The following is a 20,341-nucleotide window of genomic DNA, read 5'->3' as shown; positions in this document are numbered from 1 at the left end:
GAAGAACTCACATTTCTCCTTCAAACTCTTCACTGGCTGCCAGTTTCTTTCAGGATCATTTTAAAATTCTGGTTCTTACTTTCAGATCTATTCATGGTCAGACCTTCCATCAGTGATCTGATCCAGACTTACACCCCAGCTCGGGCTCTGAGGTCTGTGGATCAGAATCTACTGATGGTTCCTGAACTTCAGGACCAGAGGAGAGAAATCCTTCCAGACTGTTGCTCCTAAGCTTTGGAACCATCTCTGTGTTTGATGATCTACTGACTCCTTCAAGAAACATGTGTGTTTGATGATCTACTGACTCCTTCAAGAAACATCTGTGTTTGATGATCTACTGACTCCTTCAAGAAACATCTGTGTTTGATGATCTACTGACTCCTTCAAGAAACATCTCTGTGTTTGATGATCTACTGACTCCTTCAAGAAACATGTGTGTTTGATGATCTACTGACTCCTTCAAGAAACATGTGTGTTTGATGATCTACTGACTCCTTCAAGAAACATCTGTGTTTGATGATCTACTGACTCCTTCAAGAAACATGTGTGTTTGATGATCTACTGACTCCTTCAAGAAACATCTGTGTTTGATGATCTACTGACTCCTTCAAGAAACATCTCTGTGTTTGATGATCTACTGACTCCTTCAAGAAACATCTGTGTTTGATGAACTACTGACTCCTTCAAGAAACATCTGTGTTTGATGATCTACTGACTCCTTCAAGAAACATCTGTGTGTTTGATGATCTACTGACTCCTTCAAGAAACATGTGTGTTTGATGATCTACTGACTCCTTCAAGAAACATCTGTGTTTGATGATCTACTGACTCCTTCAAGAAACATCTGTGTTTGATGATCTACTGACTCCTTCAAGAAACACCTGTGTTTGATGATCTACTGACTCCTTCAAGAAACATCTGTGTTTGATGATCTACTGACTCCATCAAGAAACATCTGTGTTTGATGATCTACTGACTCCTTCAGGAAACATCTGTGTTTGATGATCTACTGACTCCTTCAAGAAACATCTGTGTTTGATGATCTACTGACTCCTTCAAGAAACATCTGTGTTTGATGATCTACTGACTCCTTCAAGAAACATCTGTGTTTGATGATCTACTGACTCCTTCAAGAAACATCTTAATACGTTTCTATTTGTTCAGGCTTTTGCTTGATTTTCTGGAACTCCTGTTGTGTTATCAGTTTTATCTTATATCGTATATACTTTATTGAATATTGTTTTGATTGTTTAAGCGCTTTGTGACCCTGGTCTGGAAAAGCTCTATACAAATAAGAATTACTTACTTACTTACTTACTTACAAACACATTCGATTTAGATTGAGCCCCAGATTCTCTCTTGACTGATGTGGTATCATGTTCGTCTCCCTCCAGCTCGTCCACTGGCGACCAGCAGACGCCCCCAGACCCAGAGAACCCCGAGAAGGTGAGTTTGTAGAAAAGCTTCAGTCGATCCTCGACCTTCACCCTTCACCTCGACCTTCACTCGACCTCTCGACCTCCTCCAGTGAGGAAGTGGTTGGAGGTCTACTCCCGCAGCGGCTGCGAGCCGAGGGAGACCCTGGTGGAGGTCTGGCAGGAGCTGCCGGGCGAGATCCACCACCTCTTCGTGCCCTCGTGTGTGGTGGTCCGGAGGTGCGGCGGCTGCTGCGGGGACGAGACCATGGACTGTGTTCCTACGCACACGCACACGCTCAGCATGGAGGTAAATCCACGTTCTTGTTGATCCTAGTTCTGTGTCTGATGTTCACGTTCATCCTGGTCTGTCTCTGGGTCCAGTTGCTGAGGACATCCTTCATGAAGCACGAGCTGATGGTGCTGCCATTTGTGGAGCACAGTCAGTGCGAGTGCAGGTAATGACCATCGCTCGTCCACGCTCACTAGACACGTCACTGGACACGTCACTGGACACGTCACTGGACACGTCACTGGACACGTCACTGGACACGTCACTGGACACGTCACTGGACACGTCACTGGACACGTCACTGGACACGTCACTCATGGTTTCTCTCTCTGTAGGTCAAAAGAAGAACTTGGACTCGCTTCGACCACGAGGTGAGTTTGATTTTCATGGTTCGACTGACGGTTCACTTTAGATCATATGATACAATCAATCGATCAATGAACGTATGAATGAAGATCTTTTATTATAGAACATGATTCTTAGTTATACATGTATGTATAAACATATACATTGATCAGGAGCTCTGTGGTTGGAATGAAGCTGGACTCACTGGTGACAGTTGCTGAGAGGATATCATTGAACAAACTACTGTCCATCATGATGATGACATCATCCTCTCAACACTGTCATCAGTGAGCAGAGAAGCAGATGAAGCACGAATGCTCCTACCATGATGCAACACTAATAGACTCAGGGACTCATTCATCCCTCGGGCTATTAAGTTGTACAATTCTGAGTTCGGGGGCAGGAGTGGAGTGAAAGTATCTGGATGTTCTGTTCTATGTTAGTCTTTGTATCCTTTGTCTTTGTTGTTTTATTTGATCTATGTTCTTTGTCTTTATACTTAGATTGTGTCATCTTGTTCTTCCTCTTATGTTCTTTTCTTATTTTATTTTTTTGGTATTATTTTTTATTGTTTATGAAAAATTGCTGGCTACTGGAAAAAAACAATTTCAATAAAGTTCTACCTAACCTATATGAAGATAAAAACTCTTTGTCTCAACATAATGAACATTGTAAGAAAAAGATGCTTGAATTGACGATCAAAGTCGCTTTGTTCTCTTTTCAAACTGGACATGAACCAGTAGCGATTGATAATGTCTTGAATCCAACACCACGTAAATACAATAATAAAATCGAAGGTCAAAGGTCAAATCTCTTGGCTCTCTGTTTGGTGGTTTAAGTCAATGTTGTTCTTTTATAGTCATGATGTGAAAATGATAGATACAGTTTCTGGTTCATTCTTTGCATCATTAAAGTTGTTAATCAAGTTTGTTATTGAGTTTTTATAATAACTTACTTATTACATTACATTACATTACATTACATTACATTACATTACATTATATTATATTAATTTAATTTAATTTAATTTAATTTAATTTAGTTTTGTTTTGTTTTGTTTTGTTTTGTTTTGTTTTGTTTTATTTTATTTTATTTTATTTTATTTTATTTTATTTTATTTTATTTTATTTTATTTTATTTTATTTTATTTTATTTTATTTTGTTTTATTTTATTTTATTTTATTTTATTTTATTTTATTTTATTTTATTTTATTTTATAATATATTAATAAATATATTATAATATTTAAAGATGAAATATAGACTAAACAAAATAAATATGAACACATTCAGGACTGGGATATAAATAAAAGCTGTTTTGAGTTAATTATAATAAACTGTTATTATTTTTTATGATTCTACTTACGCATAAATTAAAGTAAATTAGTAAGTAAGTAAAGAAATGTACTGATGTGAGATTTTCTTATGGAAGTAAAATCAGTGAGTTGAACAAATAATTAATATTTGTTAAAGTTGTTGTATTTGTAAAGTTAAGACCTAAAGGAGAAACTTAACTTAAATAAACAGATTTAAGTGGGATGTTGAAATAACTGGTCAGTTACACGACAACATGTAGTTTCCAGGCATAAGCTCCAGATAAGATCAAGCAGATCTTCTTCTTCTTCGTGCTTCACTGGTTCTGATCCAAACGCTCCAGGAATTGAACCTTCAACCAGTCGCTGCAGCATCACATGATCTTCGTTGTTTACGTCCCCGACTTCCTGTGAGGATGTGGACGGAATCCGACGTATGCGAGCGAGTGCGTGACTCTGAGCTTCAGCTGCAGATGTTTACACATGAATCCATATAATTGTGCGTCTGGGTTTTCGTTCTCTCGCGTGTGCGTTCAGGCAGTTAGCGTGTGCGTCTCCCAGCATCCCCCGGGACAGCCCGCATCCTGTTGTCGCCATAGTGACGATGTTATCTGCGCCGCCATGTGCTCCTCGCTGAGCGACCAGTCACGCATGAGATGTTGGAGAACGACACGGAGCTACATAACCCACCGTGTCAAGAGTCGTCGGCATAAACACACCAAAACATTGTGTATTTCAAAGAGTTTTACGTCTGTACGTGGCCTTGACTGGCATGCTGTCCAGGGTGTCCCGTAGTCTGTGTCAATGAGTTCGTTTGTGGATGACATTCACCGTGAAATACAGTTTATCACCAGAACGAAGCAGAAATTATTATTAAAGTCCAACAGTATCTACAGTGTTATGACTGAGATCAATCACCTCATACACATGCACTCTCACACAGACACACACTAACACACACCTACACACTCTCTCACACACACACACTCTCAAACAGACACACACACACACAGACACACACTCTCACACAGTCACACACACTTACACTCTTTTTCACACACACACACACTCTCACACAGACACACTCACTCACACATACAAACACTCACACACACACAGAAACCAACACACACAGACACACACTCAAACACATACGTACAAACAAAGACACCCTTACTCACAAACTCACATACTTAAACACAAACACACAAAGTGCTTGAATATTTTTTTAAACCCAGACATGAGCAAACACACACACACACGAGCAAAGACACACACAGGAGCAAACACACACACACAGGAGCAAAGACACACACAGGAGCAAACACACACACACAAGTTCCTACTGTTATAAATATTATAAACTCTATCATTCAGGTCTTAGAACGAATCAGTTTTATCCTTCTGGTTATTTCTGCTCCATAGAACAGTAGCTCCTCGAGACTCAGTCACAGTCAAAAGACCCAAAGACTTCTTATAATCTCATGACAAAGAGGAACCAGAACGACGTTTGTCTCATTGTGTTCCATTGTGTGACGCGAGAAACTGTAGGCTTGGACCTGGAAGTGTGTCTGGACTTGTTCCACGTCTCATTCTTTCATATGGAACCGTCGCTAAAAACCATAGAAAGTTAAGATTTGTGCTTATGTTAGCAGAACAATGAGCTGCAACGACCAAACTTTGACAAGATTCTACAGCAAAATAAAGTGAAACTTGTTTGTTTCCAATGATCTACAATCAGCATCGATATGTTTCTACTGCTCAAGTCTCTGGACTCAAACGATACTTTTTGTTGATGGCGCCGACATCGTGACATGAAAGACACAATATTTTGTGTGTACTTTACGTTGTTTTGAGGGAATAAATGTTGCATTATATGAATGTTAGCTCCTCAGTTTACCATGAAACGTGGCCTCCACTAGAAAAACAACGTAATTATCGTAAAGTACAGCAGGAAACGATGCTTTTCGCTGCTGTACCTTACAGTTGTTGTTTTTTTTGCTTTTTTGATGCTTCCATGAATAGAAGTGGAATACAAGTGTTCAATGTTAGTCATAACCAAACCATTAATCAACTCAGCAAAATGATGTCACAACATGATCTGGATCTTTTAATCCATGTGTTTGTGTCGTTTACACTATTGTAACAGTTTGTTTTCATGTCTAAACCAGAAGGATGTGTCTCGCCTGCAGTTCATACTAAACTCTGCAGCCAGAATTTTGAGCAGCTCTAGTAGAAGAACTCACATTTCTCCGATCCTTAAAACTCTGCAGCCAGAATTCTGAGCAGCTCTAGTAGAAGAACTCACATTTCTCCGATCCTTAAAACTCTGCAGCCAGAATTCTGAGCAGCTCTAGTAGAAGAACTCACATTTCTCCGATCCTTAAAACTCTGCAGTCAGAATTTTGAGCAGCTCTAGTAGAAGAACTCACATTTCTCCGATCCTTAAAACTCTGCAGACAGAATTCTGAGCCGCTCTAGTAGAAGAACTCACATTTCTCCGATCCTTAAAACTCTGCAGCCAGAATTTTGAGCCGCTCTAGTAGAAGAACTCACATTTCTCCGATCCTTAAAACTCTGCAGCCAGAACTTTGAGCCGCTCTAGTAGAAGAACTCACATTTCTCCGATCCTTAAAACTCTGCAGCCAGAATTTTGAGCCGCTCTAGTAGAAGAACTCACATTTCTCCGATCCTTAAAACTCTGCAGCCAGAATTTTGAGCAGCTCTTGTAGAAGAACTCACATTTCTCCGATCCTTAAAACTCTGCAGCCAGAATTTTGAGCAGCTCTTGTAGAAGAACTCACATTTCTCCGATCCTTAAAACTCTGCAGCCAGAATTTTGAGCAGCTCTTGTAGAAGAACTCACATTTCAGACGAGGGATGAAGACTTAAGAAACTTTCCCTTTAGAGATTTTTGTAGTTGAACCACAGCTGGCTACAGTCCAGTGTTCTTTAAGGAAAATGTGTGTAGTTTTTCGGCAGCAACCGTTGAAAAAGTGTTTTTTTCCTTCACTTTCTTTCACTAACAGCTCAACACGGACTCCTTCATATCTTCGGTTCAACAAGTCTCTCTGGAATTATGTCTCACGTCTTCAAAGTTCATGGAGAACTTTCTAGTTTTAAGTCTTTGTGTTTCGTTCCGTTCACAGTCCAGATGAAAAGGTGTTGAAAGACAGGAAGAAGGAAAGAGGGAGGTCCAGGAACGTTACGACCGTCAGCTCGTAAGTTTAACTTTTATTTTCTTTATAAACTCCTCAAGTGGAAACAGATCAATCAGACACGTTATCAGTTTGGTTTGATTCCAGATGAACAAACTGTTTTATCAAGACACTTTCACAAGTACTTCATCATCAGATGATTTCACTGATGAATCTATACTTGTATATATATTTGAAATATCGCTTTAACTTCACGACTCAGATTATTGTCGAAAAATGTTTTTGCTTTGATTCAAAAATACATTTTTCTTCTGAATCTTGAGTCAAATATCACAGTTTATTCTAGATACTGGATTCTCTTGATAGTTTATAGATATATCACATTGACGCTGTATTCCACAATATTAGTAAGTAAGTAATTTGTATTTATAGAGCGCTTTTCCACACCAGTGTCAAAAAGAGCTTAAACAATCAAAACAATACACAATAAAATATATACTTAAAAGGTCAAGATAACACCGAGAACAAAACAGGAGTTCCAAAAAATCAAGGAAAAGCCTGAACATAAACATAAAAGTGTCTTGAGATGTTTCTTGAAGGAGTCAGTAGATCATCAAACACAGATGTTTCTTGAAGGAGTCAGTAGATCATCAAACACAGATGTTTCTTGAAGGAGGCAGTAGATCATCAAACACAGATGTTTCTTGAAGGAGTCAGTAGATCATCAAACACAGATGTTTCTTGAAGGAGTCAGTAGATCATCAAACACAGAGATGTTTCTTGAAGGAGTCAGTAGATCATCAAACACAGAGATGTTTCTTGAAGGAGTCAGTAGATCATCAAACACAGATGTTTCTTGAAGGAGTCAGTAGATCATCAAACACAGATGTTTCTTGAAGGAGTCAGTAGATCATCAAACACAGAGATGGTTCCAAAGCTTAGGAGCAACAGTCTGGAAGGATTTCTCTCCTCTGGTCCGGAAGTTCAGGAACCATCAGTAGATTCTGATCCACAGACCTCAGAGCCCGAGCTGAGGTGTAAGTCTGGATCAGATCACTGATGGAAGGTCTGACCATGAATAGATCTGAAAGTAAGAACCAGAATTTTAAAATGATCCTGAAAGAAACTGGCAGCCAGTGAAGAGTTTGAAGGAGAAATGTGAGTTCTTCTACTAGAGCGGCTCAAAATTCTGGCTGCAGAGTTTAGTATGAACTGCAGGCGAGACACATCCTTCTTGTTAAGACATGAAAACAAACTGTTACAATAGTGTAAACGACACAAACACATGGTGTTGTGACATCATTTTCCTACGTTTATAGGTTTTTCTCAGTTGTTTGCAGTCATTTTTGTTCAGTGTTGAACTACAGACATGTCTTTGTCAAATATAAATAACGTTAATGGTTTGGTTATGAAAGTGAGACCTTAACACCGTCAGGTGCTGCTTCAAGACCGTCCTTGTTCTTTAATTTCTTCTTCAAACCTGAATGGCTGGAGTATGAAATGAGTTTCTTTGACTCGCCACTCAGCTGTCACTCACCTCTGGCCGGAGGGTCCGGGTCGGCAGGTCCGGGTGTGATGTTCGCCGGCGGCCATCGATCACGGAGAAAGGCTTTTATTCAGACCCTGGCAGGAGTGAAATCGTGTGTTATTCGCCTCCTAACGCCGCATCCTCTGTCCCTGCCGGCGGCGGGCGTGGTCGGAGGGCCCCGAACAAAGATGGCCCCTCTCTGCCTCATTAAGTCGCTTGATTGAAGCCGCGGCCCCCGGGGAAGATGGCGCTCCAGTAAATGACCCGAACGGTCGACTTTTCTCAGACTCAAGAAAAAAACCCGAGAACGTGACTTTGGGCTGAAGAGATCAGAGGAGGCCGAGAGAAAAGATCGGGCGAGTCAATGGAGGGCCACAGACGGGGCCGAGTTTCGACGACCACGGATCCCACGTTAGTCACACTTTTACCTCGAGGCGCGACTGGTTACGAACAATATGCTTCGTTAAAACCGTCGTTAACGCCTGCGAATGGATGTTGAAAACATGTTCTTTCTATTCTCACAATTACAAATAGAACTGTCGCTCAAAGTACATCAACTTGAACTTAAGATGCCAATATTAATACTGTATCTACTAATATTACAATGTAGTAATACTTTTTGGAAGGATTGTAGGAAGGAAGTAGATGGAGTTGTTGGAGGTTGTGTTCCACATGACCAAAGTAAAGAAGATGTGCGCGCAGCACAGCTACAAACTAAGTTCCAGCCTCGTTGTTTCCCAGACGAATACAATCGGTTACACAACTGTAACTGTGTCTCTTCTGTCAGAATAAAGTTGGGGCACATTTATGTGCAGCTCTCTCTGTTGAGCGTCTGCACAAGTTGAGAAACGAAAGACAATAAAAGGTTGTCCACTTTATCTTCTCTAAACAAAGAAGGCTTGGTTACACTAACTTTCTCTTTCAGTCATTTCTATTTACATCTGTATCTCTAGGTAATGTCGGTAAAAATGACTATTTTACAGACGTCGCTTATCCCGTGTGAATGCACTTAAAATAACACAGAGGAGGTAATTTACAAAACACCGAGGTCCTCAGGTAATACTTATCCCGTGAGAATAGGGCTTTAGAGAGAGTTTAGTAAATACAAAAATGTTTCAGCCAGAAATATACTTTGTTAACAAGACCAACAACGCTTTGTTGTGTGTCTTTGTGCGAGTGTGTTCATGAACTGAAGTGAAAATCCACAACTTACCAGTGCGTTTGTGATCTTAATGAGCTCAGATGTGTGTTTTTGAAAGTGCAAATTATTAGGATTATTTTAAAGCATGTCCAAGTCGTTTTATGTTTTATATGTAGTTTAACTCTTGTGTTGTCTCAGGGTCAGGGTGACCCAAAGGCTCGAAAACAAATGAGGTATAATTCCTTGTGTCTGGGTCAAGGTCAAGGTCCTCCACCACGGCATATGTATGTATGGGAGCCAGCGAGTTTGTTGACCTTGACCCAGAGACAACACCAGGGATACCTCAACTGTTGACCCAGAGAACAGATTGGTTAATGTATCCTATAAAGTTTTTTTTACGGGAGTCTCCACCTCCGATGGACTCCTTGTATAAACAAAGCGGGCGTGATTACAGCAGACTGGAGGAGTGAAGCCATTATTACATTATAATGGACTCTCGTAACCTCTCGTTCGTCCAGATTTCAGAGAAACTTTATAAAGTAATAAGTGTAAAACATGGTCATGATGAGGGACTCGTTGTATAAACAAAGCAGGGGGGTGATTAAAGCTGGCTGGAGGAGGAGTGAAGCCATTATTACGTCATAATGGACTCTCGTAACCTCTCGTTCGTCCAGATTTCAGAGCAACTTTATAAAGTAATAAGTGTAAAACATGGTCATGATGAGGGACTCGTTGTATAAACAAAGCAGGGGGGTGATTAAAGCTGGCTGGAGGAGGAGTGAAGCCATTATTACGTCATAATGGACTCTCGTAACCTCTCGTTCGTCCAGATTTCAGAGCAACTTTATAAAGTAATAAGTGTAAAACATGGTCATGATGAGGGACTCGTTGTATAAACAAAGCAGGGGGGTGATTAAAGCTGGCTGGAGGAGGAGTGAAGCCATTATTACATCATAATGGACTCTCGTAAACTCTCGTTCGTCCAGATTTCAGAGCAACTTTATAAAGTAATAAGTGTAAAACATGGTCATGATGAGGGACTCGTTGTATAAACAAAGCAGGGGGGTGATTAAAGCTGGCTGGAGGAGGAGTGAAGCCATTATTACGTCATAATGGACTCTCGTAACCTCTCGTTCGTCCAGATTTCAGAGCAACTTTATAAAGTAATGAGTGTAAAACATGGTCATGATGAGGGACTCGTTGTATAAACAAAGCAGGGGGGTGATTAAAGCTGGCTGGAGGAGGAGTGAAGCCATTATTACGTCATAATGGACTCTCGTAACCTCTCGTTCGTCCAGATTTCAGAGCAACTTTATAAAGTAATAAGTGTAAAACATGGTCATGATGAGGGACTCGTTGTATAAACAAAGCAGGGGGGTGATTAAAGCTGGCTGGAGGAGGAGTGAAGCCATTATTACATCATAATGGACTCTCGTAAACTCTCGTTCGTCCAGATTTCAGAGCAACTTTATAAAGTAATAAGTGTAAAACATGGTCATGATGAGGGACTCGTTGTATAAACAAAGCAGGGGGGTGATTAAAGCTGGCTGGAGGAGGAGTGAAGCCATTATTACGTCATAATGGACTCTCGTAACCTCTCGTTCGTCCAGATTTCAGAGCAACTTTATAAAGTAATGAGTGTAAAACATGGTCATGATGAGAAGTTACTGCATCTTGAAGAACATTCAATACATGTCAGTTAGACATTAGTTGACCTTTAAGATAAGATAAGGAACAGGGTTTAGACTTTAGATTATCTACATCAACGAAATAAACCAAGAATAACAACAAAAGAGAAACTGACGTTTAAGGAAAGAGAGGAAAAACACAGAGATAATTATTATTGATCAAGATTGTGATTCTTTCTTCCTGCAACAGTTTGATCTTTTTCTTTGGCAACAAGTTAGACTGAAGTGGAATCTCTGCCCGTTGTGTGATTTAGTTTAACATTGTTTTAAATCATCTAATAAAACAGTCATAAAGACACAGATTAAATAAATCCCGACATTAACCTCAATAAAAACGATTCCTTGTCGTCAAGACACTTTTTCAATCCTTCAGAAGTCGTGGATGATGTTGTTCAAACGAGATCTTCCTCCTCTCTCCAGGACCCCCGTCCCCCCCTCGCCCACCTTGGCCCCCCCTCCCTCTGTCAGACCCTCCTGTCGGCCCTGCAGGGGCAGGAAGTGGATCCTGGACCGGACCACCTGCGAGTGCCGCTGCCTCGTCACGGCCGAGAGCTGCAGCCGCAAGAAACGAAGGCTGAACTTGAGGAGATGCAAGTGAGTGATCAGGTCCTTGGCTTCTTCTCTGAGGCGACTGTGGCTTCACATGTGAGAGAAGGTGACGCCAGAGATGTCGTCGATGGAACCACACAAATGTTACGTTTCATCTCGTGTCATGGAGAAGGTCGTGGGCTCGGCGTCACTTTCATAATTCCTCCATTGATCCATCGTCGATATTAATTATTCCGTGAATAATCTGTGAAATCAAAGCACACAGTCATTCAGGATGAAACACTGTTCGCTGTCATTCTACTGATTTAAAATGTTTTTTTACACCCTTTATTTAGTTGAATGATCTTTTTATAGAAGGATTTTTGAAGTTCAAATCTTTATGTAGTATTTAGTGAAGCTACTTTTATTAGCATCTTTGAAAATCCCTTTTCTATTTATTAATACAGACGACAGGAAGTGAAGATATTTACTTTAAGAGCGACTGAGACATTGTTCCACATCAGACCATGACTCATGATATTAGTTTTTAATTATTGCCTCGTACAAATCAGTGTCATCTATTAGTTGTGGATTGATTGATTAGTTAACATTTAGTTAAATCTCGCTCTTCTTGCTCTTTAATACAAAAACTTAAACCGTCCTAAACTTTCAAAAAATAGGCTCAGATTGTGTTAAAAACCAATAAATGAAGTGTTTTTTCATTTGTGGATTTTGTGTAGAAGGTTAATAACTTTTTAGTTTCTGTTATTTATTTTGTTGCCCATATATATACACATATATACATGAATTAAAATATATTTTGATGTTATAGCTTCACAATCTAAGGCAGAATGAAACAGTTTGTAACTTTTAATCAATCACAAAATCAATAGCGTCACTTTTATTCTCACTCAAGCAGGATTTTATATATTTATTTGTTTAAAGAACAACTAATGATGAACTCCAACTCTCCTGTCATGTAGTAAATGTTCTCCAAGATTCAGTAACTTCTCATCATGACCATGCTTTACACTCATTACTTTATAAAATTGCTCTGAAATCTGGACGAACGAGAGGTTACGAGAGTCCATGACGACGTAATAATGACTTCAATCCTCCTCCAGCTGTAATCACACCCGCTTTGTTTATACAACGAGTCCCTTGGAGGTGGAGACCATTGATGACACGCGGTGACAAACCTCCATGCTCGACCAATCACAGCAGAGTGGATGGGGTTATGGTCGACAAGATTTCATCTCCAGAAAAGTGTTTTCAGTGGGCGGAGCTTAAGATCATTTTCTAACGTCAATATTTCAATGAAAAGAGAGTTTTGTACAAACACACAACAACAACACACACGCACATACACACTCAAGTTCAACTGTAAAGATTTAACAGTGATTCGTCGTCTGTTATTGTCCAAGTGATTTATAAAAACTCTATCTTTGAGTTACTCGTGACTCAAAGCTTTATCTTGATGCGTTTACGTCAGGGGGGTTACAGGGGTCTCAAACTGGCCGGGGTCACCAGAGGTCAATTCTTGTGGATTCTTTCTTTTCTTTGAAGAATTTGATCTATATTTTTATGGATTTTTGTGTGGTTTCACTGTGAATTTGGGTCATTTTTATCATTTTTCTGTCCCATCTTAGTTAAGATAATCAAAGCTATATAAACAATCATACTTTATGTGATGATTCTTAACCATGTGACACCAATAGAGTCACAAATGGAGTCCCTTGCCATAGAATGAACTGTCGGGCCTCAGAATATCGAGTCAGGAGTCCAAGATTTAAGAGTCTCGAACCTTCCTTGAGAGCTTCTAACGTCTCTGTTATGCTTCCAGGTGTGACGCTGTCAAGACCTGACGTCGCTGCCGCTGCTCGGTTCCATCGAACAAACTCTCCTGAAACTCTGTCGCATCCAAACCCACCACAGGAATATTCTCTCAAAACCCTCATCAGCACCGACGTCTTCGTTTCCTTCCGACTCTCCTGCGAACACGTGACGGACCTCCAGGACTAAACATGGAGGATCCCGTCTCGTGATCTTCACCTGCTGTTCTTCTTATCAGCAGCGCCAGCAGTGGGAACGTGTTTTCATCGCCGAGACGCAGGAATGTGTTCAGGCAGGTGTTCTTTGTATTGACGCCGGAGTGGAGCGGCTCCTGGGGACGGACCCTCGCTCAAGGCCGCAGCCGGAGAACAGATTATAGCCCGGACCCTCAGACACGCCGGGCAGACATCGGATCTGCAGCCTCGCCAACACTAGTGTGTGTGTGTGTGTGTGTGTGGATTCTGGGGAGGGATCTGTGTGGTCTCGGCGCTGAAAGACCCAGATGGGTTCTTCCCCTGCAGCCCTTCTCTCACATTCACAGCCGGACCACAGGCTGGCTCTGCAAGCATCGCTTTAATTTAGGCTTTTGTCTCCGAGCTTCTTTGGCGTCCGAGCCTGAAAGCCGTCGCTTTGCTTCTCTTTGCTGCTCGTTCAAGCAGTGACGGGAATGACAATAATGAGGTCTGGCCTCCGTCCACGTCCACACACACCGAGGAGCGACGCCGTCTTTCTGTGACGACACACACACACACACACATATTTACACACATGTTTTGTGCGAGCGTGCCAAGAGTGCAAATATGCTCCACACTCTTATTCTTATTATATCTTTTATACTTTATTTTCATTCTGTGCAACAACCATATGTTAGTATTTATCAGTGTCTTCAGAATATTTCACGTTTTTGAACATTTTAAATGTTAAAACTTTGAATTCTTTATTGGAATGTTGTTGTTGTTTTTTAAGCATTTCCTTATTTCTTTGATTAATTGAATACAGTATTTTTTTTATATATATTTAAAGATATAAAAAATTGAATTCAATTGTTTATTTGATGCAAGGTTGAATTATTATCCTTATTTGTAGTTTTTATTAAATACAAATCCTATATTTTTAATAAAACCACTTTTTTTACACATAATTCTAATTACAATAATTGAAAAATAAACTTCATAATATTATTCTCCTATTATTTTATTATTTTAAAATATTTGTAAACTCAATATCGTTCAATAAAATCACTATAAAAATGTTATTATAAACATGATTGTTATTATAAACATGATTGGCTAAAAGATTGATCCAGTAGCTCGGTGCTCTGTTGGTAATGTCTGGTGACACTTTTATAACTATAAATATAAACAAATATTCAAATGTTTCATTCATTTACTTGATGAAATACAAATGAAACCTTTATTTTATGTAATTGTTATAATTAATCATTTTTAAGAAAGGTTTAAAAAAGGTCAAAATTTCAAATGAAAAAAAGTTTCATTTGAAATGTTAAATCAAGCGTTTAATATTCTGATGACACTGATCGACTTCCACGTCAGGTTTTCTCTCCATAAACGTGTCTTTGTTGTGTTTAATCCGCCGCCATAAAGGGCCCGACTGGGTGGCCCTCGACGAACACGCTCGGCTCTTGCAGACGAGGGTCAGATGAGAGACGATGTACATCTTAATGTGAGATTGAAAGAACGAACGAGGCTGAAGTTACTCCGCAGACAAAGAGCCGAGCGACATGTTCAGTGCAGAGACTTTCATTGGTTTGGCTGTTAATATTCTGACTCGATCTCAGCGTCCAGACCTGAGCTGAGACAGAGAGTCTGGACGTCTCACTCTCAACCTAAATCTCACTTTTGTCAAACAATTAGGAACCTTTGAAGATCCTGCTCCTGACTTTAAGACGAACTAGTTCTACCAACTCTGTATTTATTTGTAAATCTTGACTCAATAAATGCTTCCAACTACTACCTCTTTATCTCCTTAACAAGCAAACGTGAGAGGATTAAACTTCATTTTCCTGCCATTATTTTAACTCTAATATCTGTGTATCGACCACATACTGTGTTGTTTAAAGAAAACAACTTAAAATCACATTTACTTACAGATTTAAAGTAGATTATGCTGACTCATCAAAAGTAACACAATAAGATTTAAAGTTAAAGTAGAGACAAATCTTGAACTGCACAGATTATTTTGATTTAATTGTAACTTCAGCAGATCTATTCATACATTGTGTCCTAAGATCTGTTTTATTTTGATCATATTGTCTCCATTAAAGACAATAAAAATTGTAAATTATTTTTGGGACGCCCTGTAAACGCCTGATTAAAATAATAATAGTCAGGTTTTTATTCTTTACTTGAATAGTTTACATTCCTCGCATATTTAGCTTGTTATTAATCATTCAATTTGGATTTTTAACCGTCTTGCTACCATTCCTGCTCGATGTTAACTCACTACATGTGTATTAGTATTGATAATAAACGTGTACTAACAACACACAGGCTAATGCTAACACATCTGTTTATGGTCGTAGATCATAGTCGACACAAACGCAGGATGATAAACATTTGTATTATTCTGTTTATGTTGTTGTTGTTTTCGTACATTTTCGATTCAACATCTCATTTTCCAAATATTGATCTTTGAACCTCAGAAAAGTGAAGGAACGAGAGTCAACGTCATGTTGTTTGAAATATTTCTTCTTGGTTTTGAGATAAATGTTGGTAACTGGACGATAAAAACAGTCAATAAAGCTAATGCTTGACACTAGTATCATCTAATAATATCTGATCTTATAACATTAACAAGTATTTTCATTCATAAGAACTCATTCCCTCTGAAAACCATCGTAAACGGTCGTTTATCCGTGAAGAACTGAGTTTATTTTTGCAGCTGGATCATAGAAACGCTCACACGACCAGAGAAACATCATGATATACTTCATAATATAGATCATTAACTGTGAGTTAAAACCACCTCAGACTCGTGTTATTTATTACTGAGAACTATACACGTGTTTTTAACATATAAAGTCTTCCACTGATCTCGATCTTTATAATCTCATGTAGGAACGTGTCTAATGTACTTCTCTCTCTAAATGTATGTCTCTAAAGTACTGCCATCATGTAATACTGCTGTGATATAACATCTTTGTGTTGCTGCTACACCATCTGTGCCGACAACAACGTCTTTGTTGATCAAACATGGAGACTCTGGTATATCTTCTGATGTTGCAAATGTTATTAAAGTAAATATCTTATTTTTCAAACCATGTTTCAGTCGTTTCTCTGCTGTTTTCCTCTTATAGTTCCGTGGTGTGACGGTAATGAAAGGTAAACAAGGGTTTGATTGCGGCGCCGCCTCCGAGCGTCAGATGTGAGTCTGTGTTATGAGTCACAATATTGTTGCCGCGACTCCTCGCGTCCGAGCTGCTGAGTCAGAGGCGTCGCTTCAGTGGCGTGAAAACAGGACGTCGGGATTCGTTTGATCTTCATGATGAATTTATGATGTTAGATGAAGAGATAAGACGTCATAACGTTGCGAAATAAAACCTTTATTTACAAAATCACTCATCTGTAGGAGTGTGTACATCTGTTTACTGAGGCAACGATACGATATAAAGTAATACTGTAGTAACAAGTATATATGTGTAGTATTGTCCAGTACTTGACTCTGGTGTTGTGATAGTGTAGTAACAAGTATATATGTGTAGTATTGTCCAGTACTTGACTCTGGTGTTGTGATAGTGTAGTAACAAGTATATATGTGTAGTATTGTCCAGTACTTGACTCTGGTGTTGTGATAGTGTAGTAACAAGGATATATGTGTAGTATTGTCCAGTACTTGACTCTGGTGTTGTGATAGTTTAGTAACAAGTATATATGTGTAGTATTGTCCAGTACTTGACTCTGGTGTTGTGATAGTGTAGTAACAAGTATATATGTGTAGTATTGTCCAGTACTTGACTCTGGTGTTGTGATAGTGTAGTAACAAGTAAATATGTGTAGTATTGTCCAGTACTTGACTCTGGTGTTGTGATAGTGTAGTAACAAGTATATATGTGTAGTATTGTCCAGTACTTGACTCTGGTGTTGTGATAGTGTAGTAACAAGTATATATGTGTAGTATTGTCCAGTACTTGACTCTGGTGTTGTGATAGTGTGGTAACAAGTATATATGTGTAGTATTGTCCAGTACTTGACTCTGGTGTTGTGATAGTGTAGTAACAAGTATACATGTGTAGTATTGTCCAGTACTTGACTCTGGTGTTGTGATAGTGTAGTAACAAGTATATATGTGTAGTATTGTCCATTACTTGACTCTGGTGTTGTGATAGTGTAGTAACAAGTATATATGTGTAGTATTGTCCAGTACTTGACTCTGGTGTTGTGATAGTGTAGTAACAAGTATATATGTGTAGTATTGTCCAGTACTTGACTCTGGTGTTGTGATAGTGTAGTAACAAGTATATATGTGTAGTATTGTCCAGTACTTGACTCTGGTGTTGTGATAGTGTAGTAACAAGGATATATGTGTAGTATTGTCCAGTACTTGACTCTGGTGTTGTGATAGTGTAGTAACAAGTATATATGTGTAGTATTGTCCAGTACTTGACTCTGGTGTTGTGATAGTGTAGTAACAAGGATATATGTGTAGTATTGTCCAGTACTTGACTCTGGTGTTGTGATAGTGTAGTAACAAGTATATATGTGTAGTATTGTCCAGTACTTGACTCTGGTGTTGTGATAGTGTAGTAACAAGGATATATGTGTAGTATTGTCCAGTACTTGACTCTGGTGTTGTGATAGTGTAGTAACAAGTATATATGTGTAGTATTGTCCAGTACTTGACTCTGGTGTTGTGATAGTGTAGTAACAAGGATATATGTGTAGTATTGTCCAGTACTTGACTCTGGTGTTGTGATAGTGTAGTAACAAGGATATATGTGTAGTATTGTCCAGTACTTGACTCTGGTGTTGTGATAGTGTAGTAACAAGTATATATGTGTAGTATTGTCCAGTACTTGACTCTGGTGTTGTGATAGTGTAGTAACAAGTATATATGTGTAGTATTGTCCAGTACTTGACTCTGGTGTTGTGATAGTGTAGTAACAAGGATATATGTGTAGTATTGTCCAGTACTTGACTCTGGTGTTGTGATAGTGTGGTAACAAGTATATATGTGTAGTATTGTCCAGTACTTGACTCTGGTGTTGTGATAGTGTGGTAACAAGTATATATGTGTAGTATTGTCCAGTACTTGACTCTGGTGTTGTGATAGTGTAGTAACAAGTATATATGTGTAGTATTGTCCAGTACTTGACTCTGGTGTTGTGATAGTGTAGTAACAAGTATATATGTGTAGTATTGTCCATTATTTGACTCTGGTGTTGTGATAGTGTAGTAACAAGTATATATGTGTAGTATTGTCCAGTACTTGACTCTGGTGTTGTGATAGTGTGGTAACAAGTATATATGTGTAGTATTGTCCAGTACTTGACTCTGGTGTTGTGATAGTGTGGTAACAAGTATATATGTGTAGTATTGTCCAGTACTTGACTCTGGTGTTGTGATAGTGTAGTAACAAGTATATATGTGTAGTATTGTACAGTACTTGACTCTGGTGTTGTGATAGTGTAGTAACAAGTATATATGTGTAGTATCGTCCAGTACTGGACTCTGGTGTTGCGATAGTGTAGTAACAAGGATATATGTGTAGTATTGTCCAGTACTTGACTCTGGTGTTGTGATAGTGTAGTAACAAATATATATGTGTAGTATTGTCCAGTACTTGACTCTGGTGTTGTGATAGTGTAGTAACAAGTATATATGTGTAGTATTGTCTAGTACTTGACTCTGGTGTTGTGATAGTGTAGTAACAAGGATATATGTGTAGTATTGTCCAGTACTTGACTCTGGTGTTGTGATAGTGTAGTAACAAGTATATATGTGTAGTATTGTCCAGTACTTGACTCTGGTGTTGTGATACTGTAGTAACAAGTATATATGTGTAGTATTGTCCAGTACTTGACTCTGGTGTTGTGATAGTGTAGTAACAAGTATATATGTGTAGTATTGTCCAGTACTTGACTCTGGTGTTATGATAGTGTGGTAACAAGGATATATGTGTAGTATTGTCCAGTACTTGACTCTGGTGTTGTGATAGTGTGGTAACAAGTATATATGTGTAGTATTGTCGAGTACTTGACTCTGGTGTTGTGAAAGTGTAGTAACAAGTATATATGTGTAGTATTGTCCAGTACTTGACTCTGGTGTTGTGATAGTACAGTAACAAGTATATATGTGTAGTATTGTCCAGTACTTGACTCTGGTGTTGTGATAGTGTAGTAACGGCTTTAAAAGCTGCTGGACTCATTGTATCCTCTTGTCCTCAGTAGTCATCCGGTTAATGTGGGCAATATATTCACAAACATCTTCATATAAAAACATTTTTACACTTGTTTACAGGTGTATTATTTTTTTTTTTATTGACTGAAGCGAGCGACGCGTTAATAGTGTCAGACTGATGTTACTTGAGAAAATATTCCTTTTTTTTTCAAAACAAATAATCAAATATAATCAATTAAACAGAAATTATATAAAAGACACAGAGATAGTTAGTTTAGATCACGGGTCTCAAACTCGTCCTCAAAGGTCCGAGACGGTGCAGGTTTGGATCCAAGCAGTCGAGCACATATAGTCGAACCAACAGGCTCTGAAGACAGTCATCAGTTGATTGTCACTCCGTGCTAGTCCATGATGTCCTGATTCATCAACTCATGTTTGCTCGTAACAATAACCTGCACCGTCTCTGTCCTTCTTCAGAACGTGTTTGAGACCCGTGGTGTAGATTGAGCCTCCCAAGAATGAAAAGAATGTTGGTGTCTAAACCAGAAGGATGTGTCTCGCCTGCAGTTCATACTAAACTCTGCAGCCAGAATTCTGAGCCGCTCTAGTAGAAGAACTCACATTTCTCCTTCAAACTCTTCACTGGCTGCTCTAGTAGAAGAACTCACATTTCTCCTTCAAACTCTTCACTGGCTGCCAGTTTCTTTCAGGATCATTTAAAAATTCTGGTTCTTACTTTCAGATC

At 39.1% G+C, this 20,341-nt stretch overlaps 1 protein-coding gene across 2 annotated transcripts in view; it reads left to right on the top strand.

Moving 5' to 3' along the window:
* Window positions 1-16,427, top strand: part of vegfba (vascular endothelial growth factor Ba) — a 28,258-nt gene extending 11,831 nt beyond the window's left edge. Inside the window, exons 2-8 of one of the 2 annotated variants that reach the window (XM_087799552.1) lie at window positions 1,395-1,446; window positions 1,529-1,725; window positions 1,800-1,873; window positions 2,043-2,078; window positions 6,514-6,585; window positions 11,300-11,473; window positions 13,251-16,427. In XM_087799552.1, coding sequence (XP_087655678.1) covers window positions 1,395-1,446; window positions 1,529-1,725; window positions 1,800-1,873; window positions 2,043-2,078; window positions 6,514-6,585; window positions 11,300-11,473; window positions 13,251-13,272 — 627 coding nt within the window. In that variant the 3' untranslated portion in view covers window positions 13,273-16,427. The remainder of the gene's footprint in view (window positions 1-1,394; window positions 1,447-1,528; window positions 1,726-1,799; window positions 1,874-2,042; window positions 2,079-6,513; window positions 6,586-11,299; window positions 11,474-13,250) is intronic. The other variant, XM_087799553.1, reaches the window with a different exon arrangement.
* Window positions 16,428-20,341: the final 3,914 nt, after the last annotated feature.

The sequence above is a fragment of the Callionymus lyra genome, chromosome 9 (genome assembly GCF_982586985.1).
Source record: "Callionymus lyra chromosome 9, fCalLyr1.hap1.1, whole genome shotgun sequence".
Taxonomy (NCBI): domain Eukaryota; kingdom Metazoa; phylum Chordata; class Actinopteri; order Syngnathiformes; family Callionymidae; genus Callionymus; species Callionymus lyra.
Note: the sequence above shows the minus strand (reverse complement) of the source record. Positions and strands in the feature narration are given on the sequence as shown.